The sequence below is a fragment of the Schistocerca gregaria genome, chromosome 1 (assembly GCF_023897955.1).
Source record: "Schistocerca gregaria isolate iqSchGreg1 chromosome 1, iqSchGreg1.2, whole genome shotgun sequence".
In the NCBI taxonomy this organism is placed as follows: Eukaryota; Metazoa; Arthropoda; class Insecta; order Orthoptera; family Acrididae; genus Schistocerca; species Schistocerca gregaria.
The window spans coordinates 1,078,004,653-1,078,024,488 of record NC_064920.1 but is presented as its reverse complement, the minus strand read 5'-3'; the positions used below and the strand labels follow the sequence as shown (position 1 = coordinate 1,078,024,488).

The 19,836-nt window shown below is 41.4% G+C and overlaps 1 protein-coding gene across 1 annotated transcript in view; it reads right to left on the bottom strand.

Annotated features, from left to right (window-relative positions):
* LOC126289431 (uncharacterized) overlaps positions 1 to 19,836 on the bottom strand; it is a 114,904-nt gene that overhangs the window by 76,522 nt on the left and 18,546 nt on the right. Inside the window, exon 3 of the mRNA XM_049984902.1 lies at positions 7,871 to 8,081. Within this exon, the coding sequence (XP_049840859.1) occupies positions 7,871 to 8,081 (211 nt within the window). The remainder of the gene's footprint in view (positions 1 to 7,870; positions 8,082 to 19,836) is intronic.

The following is a 19,836-nucleotide window of genomic DNA, read 5'->3' as shown; positions in this document are numbered from 1 at the left end:
TGCTCCGGCGAGAGGACCCTCCAATGTGTGGTACTTGCGGCGTCCAGGTCACTGTGCGCCACGTTTTATTGGATTGCGTTTTATTTTCTGACCAGCGGGCCGCAGCTGACTTGCCAGCGGACCTGCCATCTCTTTTAGGCAACACTCGGACGAATGTGGCTAAAGTTTTAAAGTTCTGTGCCATGTCAAATGTTTTTACAAAGATTTTAGGGAGAGGATTTTAATTTTCTCACTGTGTGACAAGCTCTCCCATATTTTATGTCAGTGGCCAGCCAATAACAATTTCCTGTGACATTCTTGTTGCTATGTTTCCCCTTTCCTTAGGTTTTACTTTCTTATGTAGCATTTTCCTTCTTTTCCTGCTTTCTTTGAGTGTGTGCTTTAGTTTTCTTAGGCCTGTCCACATTTGTTCCTTTTAATGTGTGTCAGGGCACTGATGACCTCGATGTTGAGCGCCCATAAGCCCCAACACACCACCACTATGTGAAAGATGGATCCCATGGTGTCTAACAGTGCATCACAAATAGCACAGAAAAATATTTGCCTTGATTTGTTGCAACGTTTTGAAGCTGAGGAGGTGGCCTTTTTCTCCTGGATTCTAACAAATGATGAAACCTGGGTTCACCATTTTGAGCTCAAAACAAAACTACAGTCGGAATGGCGCCACTGCCACTGTCCATAGAAGAAAAAATTCATAGCAACTGCTTCTGCCGGTAAGGTCATCATCACCGTGTTCTGGGGTTGTGAAGGTATGATTCTCATTGATGTGATGCCTAGAGGCGGTAGCATTAATTCAGAAGCATAAGTCAACACATTAACAAAACTCAAGACTTTGGCGCCACAGCAACCCATATGTTTTTCTCCAACTCGATCACACTCAGCCACATGAAAGTCTGAGAACTACTGAACACATCGCAAAACAGGGTTGGACAGTGTTATCCCAACCACTCTAAAGCCCTCACCTAGACCCCTCAGATTTCCATTTGTTTGGGTCATTACAGGACGCCATTCGTGGAAGACATTTTGAGGATGATGAGAAGGTGACTCACACAGTGAAGCACTGGCTCCGCCACCTGGAGAAGGATTGGTATTGCCAGGGCATACATGCTCTTGTTTCATGCTGGAGGAAGGCCATATAACAGGATGAAGATTACATGGAAAAATGGGGTGTGTAGATGAAGCACCATTCTTTCGTGTGTGTAATTCTCATTACGTTCATCAAAGAACTGTTGATGAAAAACTTCAGTGCATTACTTTTTGGGCAACTCTTGTAACGAAAAGTATCAGCATCATAATGAGATATGGAAGCTGATTGAAAGGAACTATTATAAGCCAAATTGTAAGAACAAACTTCTGAAATAGTAGAAGATATACGGTGGAGTTTTTTAAAGATGTACAGGCCTAGTGAGTACATGGATGTGTAGGTGCTAAGGAGTCTATACAAAAACCAGAGAGAGAGTATAATTTTTGGCAACATGGTAAGGAGGGTAAATAAACCGAATTAAAATGTGTGGCAAGTGTCAGAGAGCCGAGGTTACTAACCATACACATAGGCTTCCTATACAGAGTGTTAACACAAATGATTAGAGGGAATTGTTAGCAGTGGGCTTTTACAGTTCTTTGCTGAAGACTGAAGGAGGTTTTTCCTATATCTTTGTAGTGTTGGAAGTATTCTCTAAAGTCATAAAACTCTAACATCTGTACAAAGAGTGGCAGAGAGATTTTGATTAAGTCAGAAAAGGACTATTTTGTAACATTTGGTAAACCAAACGTCATACTTCCTGATAATGGTTCATAGTTTATGTGTAAAAAATGGAAGTAAGGTCTTACCAGCTCGAATAGCAATAATATATACATCAATATATACGAGGAGGGTTTGAAAAGTTCGTGCAAAGTCCGAGAGACGGCACCACCGGCGCGCATCGAGGTCATGTTTAGTCAGTAGCATCTTTGGAAAGAACACAAACCAAGTTTCAGGCATATTGGTCTATTTCTTTGTATTTGGCATTCGTGTGAATCAAGGAAGTCGAGTGATTGTCAAAAAAATGATCGAAAAAGAATTTCGTGATTAAACATTACTTTATGAAAGGCAAAAGCCCTCAGGAGACTAAAGAGAAGCTTGATAAACATTATGGTGACTCTGCACCTTCGATTAGATCAGTTTATAAGTGGTTTCAAAATTTTCAGAGTGGCCATATGGGCATAAGTGATGCTGAACGTTCTGGACTCCTGTGGAGATTATGACTTCAGAAATCATTGGTAAAACCCATAATATGGTGATGGATGACAGAAGAGTTAAGTTGCGTAGATTGCTGGTGCCGTGAGCATCTCGAATGAATGGGTACATAATATTTTGCATAAACATTTGGACATGAGAAAGCTATCTGCAAGATGGGTTCCACGATTGCTCACGCTTTACCAAAAACAGAATCGTGTGAGGTGTTGCAAGGATGGTTTACAGCTATTTGGGAAGAATCCGCAGGGCCTTAAGTGTCGTTTCGTCATTGTGGATGAAACATGGATACATTACTATACTCCTGAGACCAAACAACAATCGAACAATGGGTTACCATAGGAGAATCTGCACCAAAAAGGCGAAGACCATTCCTTCAGTTGGAAAGGTTATGACGACTGTCTTCTGGGATTCGCAAGGGATAATCCTCATCAACTATCTGGAAAAGGACAAACTATTACAGGTGCATATTATTCATCGTTATTGGACCGTCTGAAAACCGAGCTCCAAGAAAAACGCCGCCGATTGGACAGCAAAAAAGTCCATTTCCAACACGACAATGCACCAGCACACACCTCAGCAGTTGTGGTCGCAAAATTAATGGAAATAGGATACCAACTCGTTTCACATCCTCCTTATTCTCCACACTTGGCTCCCTCGGACTAGTATTTGTTCCCCAATTTGAAGAAATAGCTGGTGAGACAAAGATTTTATTCAAACAAGGAGATGACTGCAGCAACTAATAGTTATTTTGGAGACTTGGACAATCCTATTATTTGGAATGGATCAACAAATTAGAACAGCGTTGGAGGAAGTGTATAAGTCTAAAAGGAGACTATGTCGAAAAATGAGAAAGGTTTACCCCAAACACACAAGTAGATTTTATTTTTGCCCGGACTTTTCGAACGCCCCTCGTAATCTGGCGAGAAATCCTGCAGCACATTTTGTAAGAGAAACTGTATAGGTGAATATACTGTAGCAACAATCACAGCTTGTGCAGAGACATTGTAGGGAATAGTGAAGATGTAATGAATAGTGTAATTCATGACGTAATAGGATTTTCTCCTTATTAGATGATGGAGACAGAGAGTTCTTTGAGTTTTGTAGAAGAGAAGCTGGATGTTCCCCTTAGAAAATAATAAAGTTGGGATGAGAAGAAGAAAAGAGTAAGGGACTTGGAGAGAAAGAGAAGATAGGATGAGAAGATAAAGAAGGTTTATGTTAAAGTGGAGATTTAGTGTTAGATAACAATGGAAACTCCAGGTAGGAATATCAATAATGTATCTAAAGAAGACACATTAAGTTGCAGACACACAATCAAAAGACACTTATGTAAAACATTCAGCCAAAGCTCCCTTCATCAGCAAAAGAGATACACACACCATTCACTCACATAAGCAAGCACAACTCACAAAAACATGGTCACCAAGTCCAAGAGCTTGGTCCAGAATCTTCAGAACATCTACGGCTGGAATTTTGGTCCAAGCTGGTGAGAGTTGGCAGACATACAAGTATGTGGTGTGTTTGCTTCTGCCTGTGAATGTGGTGTGTGTCTATTTTACTGCTGAAGGATGTGGCTGAATGTTTCATGTAAGTGTCTTTTAAATGTGTTTGTCTGCAACTCAATGTGTCTTCTTTGCAGTTAGTGTTAGTTAAGATATATGAAAAATCCAGATATAAATAATGAAATATCAAAATTTCTTGATGTGTACAAAGGCCCATTTAAGGTAATGAGTATACCACACCTGTATGTATTCTGTTCAGTTTACCCAAAGTGAAAGGCAAATTTTATCTTGAGAATATAGTGAATTTGAAACGATATAAGGTTAAAGTGACACAAACAATGAAGGTAAATTCTCTATGTTTAGGACCCAGAAGCAGAAATGAATGGAGGTGTAGAGAGAATATAATTTTGTTTTTTGAAGTATAAAACTGAAAGTTTTACTTCTTTAAGTTTGCAACGCCATTTAAGGCAGAGGACATTTAACAGGACAATGAGCATTAATTTAATAGTAGTTCAATGTTTCTGAATTTGTTTACACCATGCAAATGGACAAATAACAAAAGGAAAAAGTATCAAAAGACAAGAGTTACATCAAGTTGTGAACATAATTAGAATTTGTAAAAGTATGTAGTTTTCAGTAGATTTCATAGGTTAGTAGTAAGAAACAGGTTGAAAGACTGCTCATATCAAGAAACAAATAACAATGATTTCCATAACACTAATAGCTAAACGAATGATTGCACAGAGATGGGGAATACTTGTGTGAGAAGTTAAGAAATGAAAACTTACACAAAACAACTAAAAACAATAAAAGCTGAAAAGGTTTATATGTAAGTAGAACAATTGCATTATGTTTTGTTGTATGAAAATGAGGGTAGATGAAAATAATTTTTATAGACTCTGTCATGTTACTTCTGTTATTGGTAAGATAATTTAGGAATTCCGAAGGAATGAAAAAGTTATTTTTATATGTTTCTCTCATTTTCGTTATACACCGAAAAAGGGACTTCAGAAAGATTTTTGTACATATAATGTAGCTGTTATGAATTTGATTGCCATTTTCAGTTATTCTGATGTTGTATACAATTTGATTGCCATTTTCAATTATTCTGATGTTGTATACTTTCTTATTTGTTAGCATGTTATTTGAATTCACTTTCTATGGACAGATTAATATGAACATGTGTTTTCTATAAAACTGTAAATCGATATAATCAGAATTTTTGAAAATTTTATGTGACGAAGTATGAGCAATGTAGACTCATATAGAATTGATAGAGAAGGCGTCAACAAAGACTCGGAAGTGCGAAAAGAGGAGGGGGGCGGGGGTGACTGTCGCGCCGCGCATATACTGCTACACATTGTGCCTGTCACCAGTGAGAAATGTCAGTGTTTGGAGAGTGATACATTTATGGTCTCAGTGTGTTCCGCGATTAAAGATCCAGTGACTTTACGTGTCATGTTGCTCATTTGGCAGAGCTTTCTTTTGACTCATTAAATAAAAAACTTTGTTGTGCAGACCAGTAAGTTATATGCAAACCATAAAATATGGTAACACATTTTCGTGTCGTATACTGATATGAATAAATTTTGCTGCGAGTGTTATGGTATGCTGATCGTTGCATAATTGAATGAAATGTGTAGGCAATTGCTGGCTAATGATGTACAGTAAAATCGATGCGATTTATTTTCATAGTGCGGACGGATATACTGTGAAAAGCGCCGCCCCACGATAGTAAACCATAAATCTGTAATCTGAAGCTAAAGTGTGTGATAAACATTCTGACGTCTGATTACGTCGCACATTAGTGGGGAAGAGCGTGTCTTACTTTCGTCTTTGTATGCAGACTGGTAGAGTGGACTTCATTCTCCAAACATGGAGTGTATCTGTTCCGTTCATAACTGGCGCTCGCGATCAAAGAGATCAGCAGGACGACACAAATTATTGGATTACACGATCAAGGATCATGGATTAATGACGCAAATATCGACAACTCGTCAGCAGCATGAGCTAAGTGGAAACCGTTTTTAAGGAACATTGGCTAAGAAACATCGCAAACTACATCGTTCTAATCAGTGATGTAAAAACTCTTGATGTACAAACAACAATAGCTTTTCTTTGTCATTCACTTTACATAATTGTAAGTTGTCATACTGTAATACTATTCAACTTTATTTTCAATAGCGTTCAGAACAGTACTTAAAATTTGGTTTCATTTATTTAATTATTTGTTTTAATAACCACAATAATTTTCGACACAGTCATTTTTGCAAACAACAGTTACTAATACTATCGAAATAAGAGTTAAACAGTTTTGGTTTCTTTTCACTTGCTTTTAATTGCCAATGTTGCTTTATTTATGTACTTTCTATGTGTTTACCATACATTTGCATGTTTCGCTGTTTTACATTTAACCTCATACGAATTACTGTGCTCTACCGATGGTTTCTGTGTGTAGGTAGAAACACGTCACCAATTGTTCAGTTTGTATAGGAGAATATTTATCAGTGGTAATCTGTTTCATTCGAGCTAATAGGTGACTGTTCACAATGTTATAGTTTTGTGTAATTACTTGAATGTGCGAATTAAAGTCAGCAAAACTGAAGAAGAGTAGAATATTTCAAGAAGAGTAGAATATTTCTGGTTGCAGCTAACTTAAAATTTCAGGGTGCAGTAAATTTATAGGAGGCGGATCGGAGTACTGTCAGTCCAAGTAGTTGAACACAGTCGGTTCTAGCCCAGTTGAGGTTCGAGGAGGTGATTTTTCAGATGATGTAGCTACATTTTGTGATGTCCTGTGGTCCGATATCACCATAATCGACTGCTGAGCATTGTGAAGGGTGGTTATCAGTGGAAGGAATCACTCATGGGTTCCAAAGTGCTACCAACAGTACAGCTAGTACAATGATTGTGCCTAGGGCATTAAGTAGACTGGGTACAATGGTCTAACAGCTCATAATTAGCCACACATTTCTGTAGCCAACGCTAAGTGACACTTGAGGTGGTGCAAACAGTGAAGTGGTGAATCACACTGTATTCTGTGGCAGCCCTACAGAAGGGCCTAGCATTGGCAGACACCTGGAGAACGTTACCTGCCATAATATGTAGTGCCAACAGTGGAGTACAGATGGGGTGGTGTTATGGTATGAGGGTGTTTTTTTGTGGTTGCAGTGTCAAACCCTCATTGCGCTTAGAAAACGCTAGATGTTGGAGGATATTAACATATGTTATGCCATTGCATACTGCTAACAGTAGAGGAACAGTTTGGAGACAAAAATGGTTCAAATGGCTCTATGCACTATGGGACTTAACATCTGAGGTCATCAGTCCCCTAGACTTAGAACTACTTAAACGTAACTAACCGAAGGACATCACACACATTCATGCCTGAGGCAGGATTCGAACCTGCGACTGTAGCAGTAGCGTGGTTCTGGACTGAAGCGCCTAGAACCTCTTGGCCAGAGCAGCAGACGTTTGAAGACAATGACAATGCACCCCGGTATACATCAGCGTTAGGGAGGCAATGGTTTGAAGACAATAACAGTCCTGAACACTCTAGCTTGTCCATCACCATCAGTTTGAGTTGGAACATCGATTTCGCTTCACACCCCACCATGCAACATCAGTATCTTCTCTGGTTTTGGCTGTTGAGGAAGTACAGACGTCCATTCCTGACACAGACGATCTAGACACATTTGAAAAGCGTTCTCAGCAGAGCTTAAGCCATCACAAAGGTGAAATCAGGGCACATATTCCACATTAATGACAACTGATAATCAGCTAATATATAGTACAACCCCTTTTTGTGATGAAAGGTACTATAGCTCTCTATTTACACCTAATATGATCGTTGTATTCTCATATAGTCTTCTTAAGGTGTTTTTAAATGGAGTGGGGTACCGTCTTTCCTTCATTATACTCAACAAATATTCTTTGTCAAATTCATCAAAGGCTTTTTCCAAATCGACAAATGCCAAATGAATTTCCCCACATTGTTGTCAATTCTTACAAATTAAATTAGCTGTTGCTGAGCGAAATGGCTTAGGCAATGAAACATTAAAAGCAGTAGATGGGTTTCGCTAGCTGGGCAGCACTATTAGGTATGAAAGAGGTGGCTGGTAGTTCTACCTACGTGCGCCGCGGCGTCGACTTTGGTGAGATATCACCCGTCAGTGTGTAGAAGCCCTTGGGAACGCTGCCGCGGTGGCGTCCCGGGGAGGCTGGGCAGGGCTCCGGAGATGGGGGCGGTGGTGAGCAGCAACAGGCCTCGACTTCACGCCCACTGTAGTTGCTCCCGTAGAATGGGTCTTCGTCGTATTCCAAGCTTACTGACTTTGCCAGAGCTGCACACAGTGGAAACTGACTGTTTACCTTTTACCTCTACTTCTGTATCTACATATTGTGATGAGCAAACACACTGTAATGATTATGACAGTAAAAATGAATGCTGCCTGGAGATGTTGCTGAAGCTTGGTGTGCTGAGGAAAGTGTGTAAGTGGAGCAGACACAAATTGTGAATCATTCTAGTGATGATATTGGCCACAAATAGGGAAATCCACTGCCATAAGCGACTTTGACAAAGAGCAGGTTGTTATGGCTTAGTACCCAGGAATGAGCATCTCGCCTCATAAATGTCAAAGTTGGTTAGCTGTTCACGGGTTACTGTAATTAGCATATGTGGGAACTGACTAAAGGACAGTGAAACCACAAGCAGGCGGCAATGTGCTAGATGTCCACAGCTCATCACAGAATGTGGAGGTTGGAGCTGTGCTTCCTCTGTGAGCAGGACAGGTGCTGATCACACCATTCAGCAACCGCTGCTCCAAATGGAACTATGTAGCAGATAGTGCCTATGTGTTTCTATGTTGACTCAGTGACATAGTCGATTATGGTTGCAGTGGGTTTGGGATCAATGACATGGGACTGTCACTAATGACACTCACCATGTAGTGGCTTGTGGAGTGTCTACGTAAATGCAGAATGTATGTATTGCCACATATTATTGGTGAGAAGGCTGCCAGTACGGTTCTGAGAATTATATATGTGTGTGTATTCAGTGTGCACAGACTGCGCGACACAACAGACCACAAATCATGTTACAAAACCTTGCCTGACGCTTTCGAGTCATTTGAAGTTGTGTACTGAGATAATATGGGTCGTATTCCGCTCACTGAACTAGAGAACAAATATATTCTGTCATTTATTGCTCATTTTTCGTAGTACTTGGTCCTGATAGTATTTGTCAATATTATGGAGAACATTCTCTTCCAGTCTGAAGCTAATAGCCAAATAGAACACGTTAATAAAACCATAGTTAAAAAGTTATGATATGAAAAATACACATAATGATTGGGATCGATATCTGTCATACATCTTGTCTGCTTACAACAATAGGTTCCATGAGTCAAATAGACATGCACCCAATGAGGTAGTATATGGCTGCCCAATGATCTTCCTTTGAGTTATGTAGGTTTCTACTGTATATTAATATGGGTGAAGTGGAGAGTTTATCCCAACAGAATGGAGAAGAGTAAAACTTCGAGGCAACTCTGAGACAGCTTCATAGAGGCAATAAGGGAGCAATTCTAATCCTGTATCATCCAGATGATTTGGTGTTGTTGTGAAATTCAATGATCAGAAAGGGAAAAACAAAAAAGTTCTCTCCTCTCCTGTATGAAATTATATGTCTGACAACTCCAATCAGTAAAGAAATTGTTTGACACAACACTCTGTAATCACCCATTTCGATAGAGTGAAGTACTGCCACAGCAAAGCAGTGCTAGGATTGGGCAGCTATCAGTAGAACCACCACGAGTCAAACCCAGTACTGTAGAGGGTGCTCAGAAGTGGAAGAGTTTCATGCCACACCATCACCTAGGTATAGTTTGCATTCTAGACACGCTTGCATTTTCTGATGTGAGATTAAATCCTTTCTACTAGTTGTAACTATCAATGATCTTCTGTCAGAAAATGGAAACTAAAACCTCCAGGAACCTGAAACCTACAGATGTTATTGGCAACCATTAAGTATCCCAGCTGACTGTAACAGTACTTCAGTTTCAGTTTTCTCCTGTTGTGGTCAATCCTGCCTTCTGTCCTGTTATTGTGTTAATCTCTTTAATACATTTAACTGGCTCTGTTGCAGATGATTCTTTGCACCTATTCAAAGTACAACATGCTTTCAAATAAGTGACAGTCCTATGAATGCAGCCACCAAAGCCTCCTCAGCTGGCTCCAAACAGAACAGTTTCTTGCGCAAAGAGGAACATTGAGTCTCAAAGTTGTAGTGGACATGACGAGATACAGGATGGTAACAGTAGCATATTAAAAATACAGGAGTAAATTCTGATTGTGAAAGAGTAGTCCCAAAAATCTTCTTTTCCCAAACTTAAACATGGGAATGATTTATAGGCAATACACAAAAAATATGGCATTATTTTTAGCATTTGATATTTTACACTTCATCTCATCCAGTTTTTCCACATTCCCATTCTGTTAAATATATACATGATATTCAGGATGTAGGCCATCTCATAGTTAATAAGCAATGGGAATAGATACTTTGCTCCAAATTGCTATGGTCCATCTCTCTTATTATAGCACAACTACACTTTCCACCCCCCCCCCCCCCCTCACCACACTCACACACAAAGGATGTACCACTTTTAATATACTTTCATTTTTTTTCTTTTTGTATTTTTTATGCAGTGCAGCTATTGTAAGCTATGTAGTCTTAGAAACTTCTGCAGCTTGGCCCAGCAGCTCCCTTTGTTAAGGTTCAAGTGCCTGTGAACTGGATTAAGCAGCATGGCCTGACTGTCTGTCTACTGCCAGATAACTTCGTATATTAATAGTGGAACTCACTGCATAGGAACCAATGAAAAGAGAGTTTCCTAACCCAATATTTCATATTAGGACTCTTCATATTGAAATATTTATATCACACGTTATTGGTATTCTCTGAATGTGTGCTTCCATCTCTTCAGCCATATACACTGAAGTGAAAAAGGTTATGGTGTACCTCCTAATGTCGTGTCACAGCTTCTTCCGCTCAGCACAGTGGAGCAACTTGATGTGGTATGGACTCACCAAGTCATTGGAAGTACCCTGCAGAATATTGAGCCATTCTGCCTCTGTAGTCATCCATAATTGCGGAAATGTTGCTGGGGCAGGATTTTATGCATAAAAATGTTCGATGAGATTCATGGCAGACGATGTAGGGGGCCAAATCATTCCCTCAAATTGTCCAGAATGTTCTTTAAACCAATTGTGAACAATTTTGGGAACATGAAGTTCACGAATGGCTGCAAAAAGTCTCCCAGTAGCCGAACATAACCATCTCCAGTCAAGAATCGGTGCAGTTTCATCATAGAACCCAGTCCATTCCCTGTAAACACAACCCACACTATTTATGGAGCAACCGTCAGCTTGAACAGTGCCTTGTTGACAACGGCTTCGTGGGGTCTGCACCACATTATAACCCTACCTTCAGCTCTTACCAACTGAAATCGGGACTCATCTGACCAGGCCACGGTTTTCTAGTCATCTACGATCCAACCGATATAGTCGCGAGCCAAGGAGATGCACTGCAGGCGATTTCATGCTGTTAGCAAAAGCACCTGTGTCAGTCGTCTGCTGCCCAATAACGCGATATTCTGTCCTAGTGGATACATTCACGTTCATCTCACATTGATTTCTGGGGTTATTTCACACAGTGCTGTTTGTCTGCTAACACTGTCAGTTCTACACAAATGCTGCTGCACTGAGCCGTTAAGAGCAGGCCGTCTCTCTCATCCGGATAAGAAGTAATGCCTGAAATTTGATATTCTCGGCACACTCTTGACACTATGGATCTCTGAATACTGAATTCTCTAACGATTTCCAAAATGGAATGTGCCGTGTGTGTAGCTCCTACACCCATTCCGCTTAAAAGTCTGTCAATTCCGGTCGTGCAGCCATAATCACGTCGGAAACCGTTTCACATGAATACTCAGTGTACAAACGACAGCTCTGCCAATGCGATCTTTGTGTATGCACATATCGCTATCCCACAACTTTTTGTCATGCCCGTATGTTACAACAACACTCAGGAAGTAAGAAACTTTGCCAATTGCGTGGAAGCACATACATCTACACAACATATGCTTCACAAGTACCTCTCTGCCTTCACCTCTACAGTCTGCTTCTATCTACATCTACATCTACATCGATACTCCGCAATCCACCTGACGGTGTATGGCGGAGGGTACCTTGAGTACCTCTATCGCTTCTCCCTTCTATTCCAGTATCGTATCGTTCGTGGAAAGAAATATGGTCGGCATGCCTCTGTGTGGGCTCTAATCTCTCTGATTTTATCCTCATGGTCTCTTCGCGAGATATACGTAGGAGGGAGTAATATACTGTTTGACTCCTCGGTAAAGGTATGTTCTCGAAACTTCAACAAAAGCCCGTACCGAGCTACTGAGCGTCTCTCCTGCAGAGTCTTCCACTGGAGTTTATCTATAATCTCCGCAGCGCTTTTGCGATTACTAAATGATCCTGCAACGAAGCGCGCTGCTCTCCGTTGGATCTTCTCTATATCTTCTATCAACCCTATTTGGTATGGATCCCACAACGGTGAGCAGTATTCAAGCAGTGGGCGAACAAGTGTATTGTAACCTACTTCCTTTGTTTTCGGACTGCATTTCCTGAAGATTCTTCCAATGAATCTCAATCTGGCATCTGCTTTACCGATGATTAATGTTATGTGGTCATTCTATTTTAAATCACTCCTAATGCCTACTCCCAGGTAATTTATGGAATTAACTGCTTCCACTTGCTGACCTGCTATACTGTAGCTAAATGATAAGGGACCTATCTTTCTATGTATTCGCAGCACATTATACTTGTCTACATTGAGATTCAATTGCCATTCCCTGCACCATGCGTCAATTTGCTGCAGATCCTCCTGCATTTCAGTACAATTTTCCATTGTTACAACCTCTCGATATACTACAACATCATCCGCAAAAAGCCTCAGTGAACTTACGATGTCATCCACAAGGTCATTTATGTATATTGTGAATAGCAACGGTCCTACGACACTCCCCTGCGGCACATCTGAAATCTCTCTTACTTTGGAATACTTCTGTCCATTGAGAATGACATGCTACGTTCTGTTATCCAGGAACTCTTCAGTCCAATCATACAATTGGTCTGATAGGCCATATGCTCTTACTTTGTTCATTAAACGACTGTGGGGAACTGTTATCACTCGCCTTGCGGAAGTCAAGAAACACGGCATCTACCTGGGAACCCGTGTCTATGGCCCTCTGAGTCTCGTGGACGAATAGCGCGAGCTGGGTTTCGCACGATCGTCTTTTTCGAAACCCATGCTGATTTCTACAGAGTAGATTTCTAGTCTCCAGAAAAGTCATACGATTCTAAAATTCTACAATTGATCGACGTTAGAGATATAGGTCTACAGTTCTGCACATCTGTTCGACGTCCCTTCTTGAAAACGGCAATGACCTGTACCCTTTCCCAATGTTTTGGAACGCTACGCTTTTCTAGAGACCTACGGTACACCGCTGCAAGAAAGGGAAAACCCTCCGACCGTCTCGGTATTTTGACGATGTATCGTCCCAGTTGGACAGAACTGGACACGAAATACCTTAAAAGGACGTCCAGCAACTCTATCAATCCGTGCCAAGCCGAAACGTTAATTGCATAAGGGCCAGAGATGGACCAATACGTTATTGACTTGCTCAATTTATGAAGCTCTGTATATTGAATAAATAATTCAGTTTTTCTAAAATTGTAACTATTAATTTGTCTATACATGTATATCACATCTGTCGATATCCAACCCATTCGGATAATAACTTCATGGTGCATCATTGTTTTTGTCTATGCAATTGTTTCTAGGTGCAAGAGAACGTTGCACCTTGGAGCACGTTTTCACGTTTTCGAGAAACCTCGATTTTCTGGAGTAATTTTAATAATTTCAGAAAAAGACTGGAGTACATAAAAAGTGAATGCTATCATTTAAAATCAGAATAAGAGAAAACATTAAAGTTCTATTGTGGGATGCTAGAGGCGAAACTGTGAGAAGCGTCACAGGGCACAACACACTACCCCACCACTTCTTGCACCGAGACAGGCGGCGAGCATCTCTCTAGACTTGTTCACTTGTGATCTCTGAGGAAGTTTAAAAGGAGAAGTATGCGAAAGTATCCCTGAAACTGAAAACTAGGATACATACACCAGAGTATTGAAACAATCGATGTTATAGCGCTGCTTATAGAAATTAAACGTGATTTCGGGAGGCAATCATTTTCAAATATGTCGTAACCGAGTGGCCAAAAGTAGTGCGAAGAGTTCTCCCACTTTAAAGAGTGCCGGTTAGATGTCGCCTATGGTGCAAATGTAGAAACGAAGTTTAGACAGGCGTGTAGTGAATCAGCATTCCGCGAGCTAACCGTCTTTCAATGAGGGATGATAATCAGTGTAAGACGCATAGGCGATACAATATCAGAGATTAGAAAAGAATTTCAGTTTCCTAGATTGACAGTGGAGAAAATATAAAAATGCAGTAAATGAAGCAGGCAAAAAGGAATACAGACGTCTCAAAAATGAGATCGACAGGAAGTGCAAAATGGCTAAGCAGGGATGGCTAGAGGACAAATGTAAGGATGTAAAGGCTTATCTCACTAGGGGTAAGATAGATACTGCCTACAGGAAAATTAAAGAGACCTTTGGAAAAAAGAGAACCACTTGTATGAATATCAAGAGCTCAGATGGAAATCCAGTTCTAAGCAGAGACGGGAAAGCAGAAAGGCGGGAGGAGTATATAAAGGGTCTATACAAGGGCGATGTACTTGAGGACAATATTATGGAAATGGAAGAGGATGTAGATGAAGATGAAATGGGAGATATGATACTGCATGAAGAGTTTGACAGAGCACTGAAAGACCTGAGTCGAAACAAGGCCCCAGGAGTAGACAACATTCCATTAGAACTACTGATGGCCTTAGGAGAGCCAGTCCTGACAAAACTCTACCATCTGGTGAGCAAGTTGTATGAGACAGCCGAAATACCCTCAGACTTCAAGAAGAATAAAATAATTCCAATCACAAATAAGCAGGTGTTGACAGATGTGAAAATTTCCGTACTATCAGTTCAATAAGTCACAACTGCAAAATACTAACGCAAATTCTTTACAGACGAATGGAAAAACTGGTAGAAGCCGACCTCGGCGAAGATCAGTTTGGATTCCGTAGAAATGTTGGGACACGTGAGGCAATATTGACCCTACGACCCATCTTAGAAAATAGACTAAGGAAAGGCAAACCTACATTTCTAGCATTTGTAGACTTAGAGAAAGCTTTTGACAATGTTGACTGGAATACTATCTTTCAAATTCTAAAGGTGGCAGGGGTAAAATACAGGGAGCGAAAGGCTATTTACAATTTGTACAGAAACCAAATGGCTGTTGTAAGAGTCGAGGGACATGAAAGGGAAGCAGTGGTCGGGAAGGGAGTGAGACAGGGTTGTAGCCTTTCCCTGATGTTATTCAATCTGTATATTGAGCAAGCAGTAAAGGACACAAAAGAAAAATTCGGAGTAGGTATTAAAATCCATGGAAAAGAAATAAAAACGTTGGGGTTCGCCGATGACATTGTAATTCTATCGGAGACAGCAAAGGACTTGGAAGAGCAGTTGAATGGAACGGACATTGTCTTGAAAGGAGAATATAAGATCATAATCAACAAAAGCAAAACGAGGATAATGGAATGTAGTCGAATTAAGTCGCCTGATGCTGAGTGAATTAGATTAAGAAATGAGACACTTAAAGTAGTAAAGGAGTTTTGCTATTTGGGGAGCAAAATAACTGATGATGGTCGAAGTAGAGAGGATATAAAATGTAGACTGGCAATGGCAAGGAGAGCGTTTCTGAAGAAGAGAAATTTGTTAACATCGAGTATAGATTTAAGTGTCAGGAAGTCGTTTCTGAAAGTATTTGTATGGAGTGTAGGCATGTATGGAAGTGAAACATGGACGATAAACAGTTTGGGCAAGAAGCGAATAGAAGCTTTCGAAATGTGGTGCTACAGAATAATGCTGAAGATTAGATAGGTAGATCACATAACTAATGATGAAGTATTGAATAGATTTGGGGAGAAGAGGAGTATGTGGCACAATTTGACAAAAAGAAGGGACCGGTTAGTAGGACACGTTCTGAAGCATCAAGGGATCACAAATTTAGCATTGGAGGGCAGCATGCAGGGTAAAAATCGTAGAGGGAGACCAAGAGATGAATACACTAAGCAGATTCAGAAGGATGTGGGTTGCAGTAAGTACTGGGAGATGAAGAAGCTTGCGCAGGATAGAGTAGCATGGAGAGCTGCATCAAACCAATCTCAGGACTGAAGACCACAACAACAACAGATTGACAGTGTGAGGGGTGGATCTATGGACTGCGTTTCCACACGCAGGAATCTGCTGGACGTCTCTGTGGAGCCATGCAAGGTGAGTGTGGTGGACCTGGAAACCACTCTGACCAGTACTGCACAAAGAGAAGTGGTCCACATGTGCTTCGGAAGACACCGGCTCGATGGCACGGCGAGTCAGACTTCGGTAGCTGGCACGACCACCGGGGTGCCGGGCAGTGGGGGGTTGTGGCTCCAATAGATGGACTCCACTCTCAGCTGTGTGTGAGGCTGCGGGGGTAGGCATCCCACCGAGCACTCGAGGCTGCACGTCGCATCTGGACGGAAAGTGGCTTGGCTGAGGTCTGGGTGGTGTTCGTCCGACTGCAGTTATGCCAAAATGCCTGGCTACAGTGATCGCTGACAGGTGCGCGTTGGGTGTTTACTCACGTCGGTCATCCGCATCCATTCCTGGCATTATGGCGCCCTGATGAAGATGCCACGTTTTAATGGGAGAATTTGGCAAGTCATTGCTCTCTGGCTGCGGGCAGGTGACTCGGTAAACAGTCCAGTGAATTCATGACCACAGCATGTTCCTCCTCCCTTTCATACTCTCCCTTTCCCGTACACTACATGACTATATAATTAGATTCTAACTCAGTTGAACATTTACAGACTGCAGCCAATACCTGTGACTACTCGATAAATTCAGTGCCAGCTACGTTGGATCATTTGTTAGAAGCACTCGAGACAAGTGTACCAGTCTCCTTCGAAAACGATTCCAGCACATGGTACGGTCTGTACGTCGATGTATTACTGCAGTTTCGAGGGTTCGGAGAGGAGCAACTTCCTAACAACACGACACCCAGTATCTTTCCCTGACTTTCGGCATACTATACAGAGGGGTCCAAAAATGTATCCACTGTTAAAAAGTCCATAACTTGCAAACTAATTGCCGGAGTTATCTCATTTTTGGTGAAAGTGTAGCTTAAAGTTCAAGTTAAACATATCACAATAGGTGTTCGAAATGGTCACCATTAACATCCACACACAGACGATGCCGCCGAACTGCAGCACGAACTACTGACTGAAACGTGTTCATTTGGATATTTGCACATGAATGTACGATGGATTCTCGAATTTCATCCAATGTGCGTGGCTTTTGTCGATAAACGACGACTTTTAGTGTTCCCCACAGGTAAAAGTGCAGAGATAGGTCTGGGGAACGTAGTGGACACTCCACAGCACCTCTACAGCCTGTCCATCTTCCTGGTAGATTTTCGTCGAGATACGCCCTAACACAATTTTGGTAGTGGGATGGGGCACCATCTTGTTGAAATTAAAATGTTCCGTCTCCATACAAGTCTCGGATGGCAGGTAAAATGGATGTCCGAAGCTTCTGAAGGTACGCCTCACTGGTAACTCTGCCATCAAAGAAGAATGGTCCAATCAAGCGCCGATAAGGCAACCCACACCACACGTTTACTCCTGGCAAATTCACAGCTTTGTCTACATGAACGTTCGGATTTTAGGCGGCCCAGTAGATGCAATTATGGCGGTTTACTGTACCATTGAGTTTGAACTGTGCCTCATCACACCACACAATCATCTCTGCAAACTCTTAATCGTTGCGCACCATGATAGTAAACCACTCGCAGTACTCCATTCTACGAACTGGATCGTCCTCGTTCATTGCGTAGCAATCGTGGGATGGTAGCGCTTCCACTTTGCTGTCTTCAAAATTCGCTGAACACTTGAGCGACTCACTCCAGTTTCACGGGCACACTGTCTCATACTTCTATGGTGACTGAGCGAATTGTAACACACGACGGGAGTTAGCTGGCCTTGTTACTGTTACAGGTCGTCCAGATCGTTGTTTGTGTACATCTTTAATACAGCCTTCGGCTTTAAATTTGTCTCGAATATGGCGAACCGTTTAAAGTGAGTGTCGGTGGCACTGTTTGATACTCATTTCGCCATTGCCGTTGAACCTCATTAATGTTTTCGTACTTAAAATACCACTTCAAAACTGACTTCCTTTCATCGAATGTAAGCCTTGCAACAGCCATGTTTACTCGAGTAACTAGGTGCAAATAAGAACAAAACACTGACTATCTGGCGACTGTCATCTGACAAAACAAAATAACACAATACAACGCTTGTGTGGCAATTGCTGGAGCTGCAAACTATTACACTACCAAGGATGAGACAACTTCCATCAATTAGTTTGCCAGTCAGAATTTTTAAACAGTGGATACATTTTTTGGGCTCCACTGTATTACTGTAGTAGACAGCATCATTCACCTGGTATTACTCTGCCGGGATGCTTACTGTGAACTAGCTGGATGTTAGTTGAGCAGACAAAGTGTCAGTCACACCTCTGACAGCGAACACCGGTCGCTACGGAGCACTGCAGATGCTGCCCCAGGCAGTCGTGTGACTGTCCATCACTAAAGCGAGACGTGGCTGTGAAGATGCGTGCACGTGCAGTCGGTTGTACGGGACCAGCGCAGTAAAATGTGTCCACGTGGAGACGCAACACAATGGTGGATAGGAGCCATCGTGTTGGGACGTGTCCACGACCACACCGTAAATGAAGTTGCTCGATTCGTCTGCGTATCGATGCGTTTACGAAGAATGTCGCAACATCGGCATCCGCTTGACATGGCATGCAGATCGAGGTGCTTAAAGCCGTTAGCAAACGGACCATGCTGTCGAACGTTAACGTTGAGCGTGCCAAGTTCAACGTGCTGCTGAACGCTCAGGAACGATGCGACTTGTGCATATGGTATGTGGGCCCCCACGTGGTATACGCAAGCGGAATGCACTCCAGCGGCAGTTGAGGGATGTTTCTAGTTCGTAAATCACACTGTTTAGTCAATGGGCGCGCGTAAAATTCCCACGTTAGCTGTATTAAAACGCACATTTCTTCCATCGTCTACGAAAAGGAAAGTACCATGTCCAATCAATAAGGACACAGGCTTATAAAAGTTCCATTACAAACAGTGCGTTACACATTTGGAACACTTCTCCGCATAAGATAGACATTATTTCATCATTCCCACATTTTAGTAAAACCCCAAGGTCAGTCTTACTTGATCACTGTTCCCACCCAGTAGCAGAATGTTTGCAAAATGTGAATTACGAAGCGTAAAAGAAGAGGGAGCAAAATATCTTAATACAAGTAGCGCAAGCTGTCCTTTAGATTAAACCAATCGAACAAAGTCACCCCTCAAAAAAAGGTCAAATTGTATTTACATAACGTCAAATATTATAGTCTATACTTATATTAAAGAAATAATAAAGTATCAGAACCTAATAAAAACGAGAAAGTTAGGGAAAAAATTGTTGTGTCAGAATGCGAACCACCTCCCCAACAAAAAAATCTCATAAATGGACAGGGACGCCATTCATTACGCTAAACCAACATGAAACCTTATGTATCTAATCATGTATCTTACCGCTTGCTAAAAACCTTAATTGTAGATATGTTACTAACTGAAATTTAATTATAAGAAATTGTACTAAGAACAATGCGTTTTGAGTGGATCTTGATTATGGAGCTGCCTTCAAATAGCCTACTCTCATTATACGCAAGTTACAATAATTCTTTTTGCCACGAATATGATGTTTCTCATTATTTTGTTGGAACGAATCACACAGTTAACAACGGGTTTTGCAGTGATTC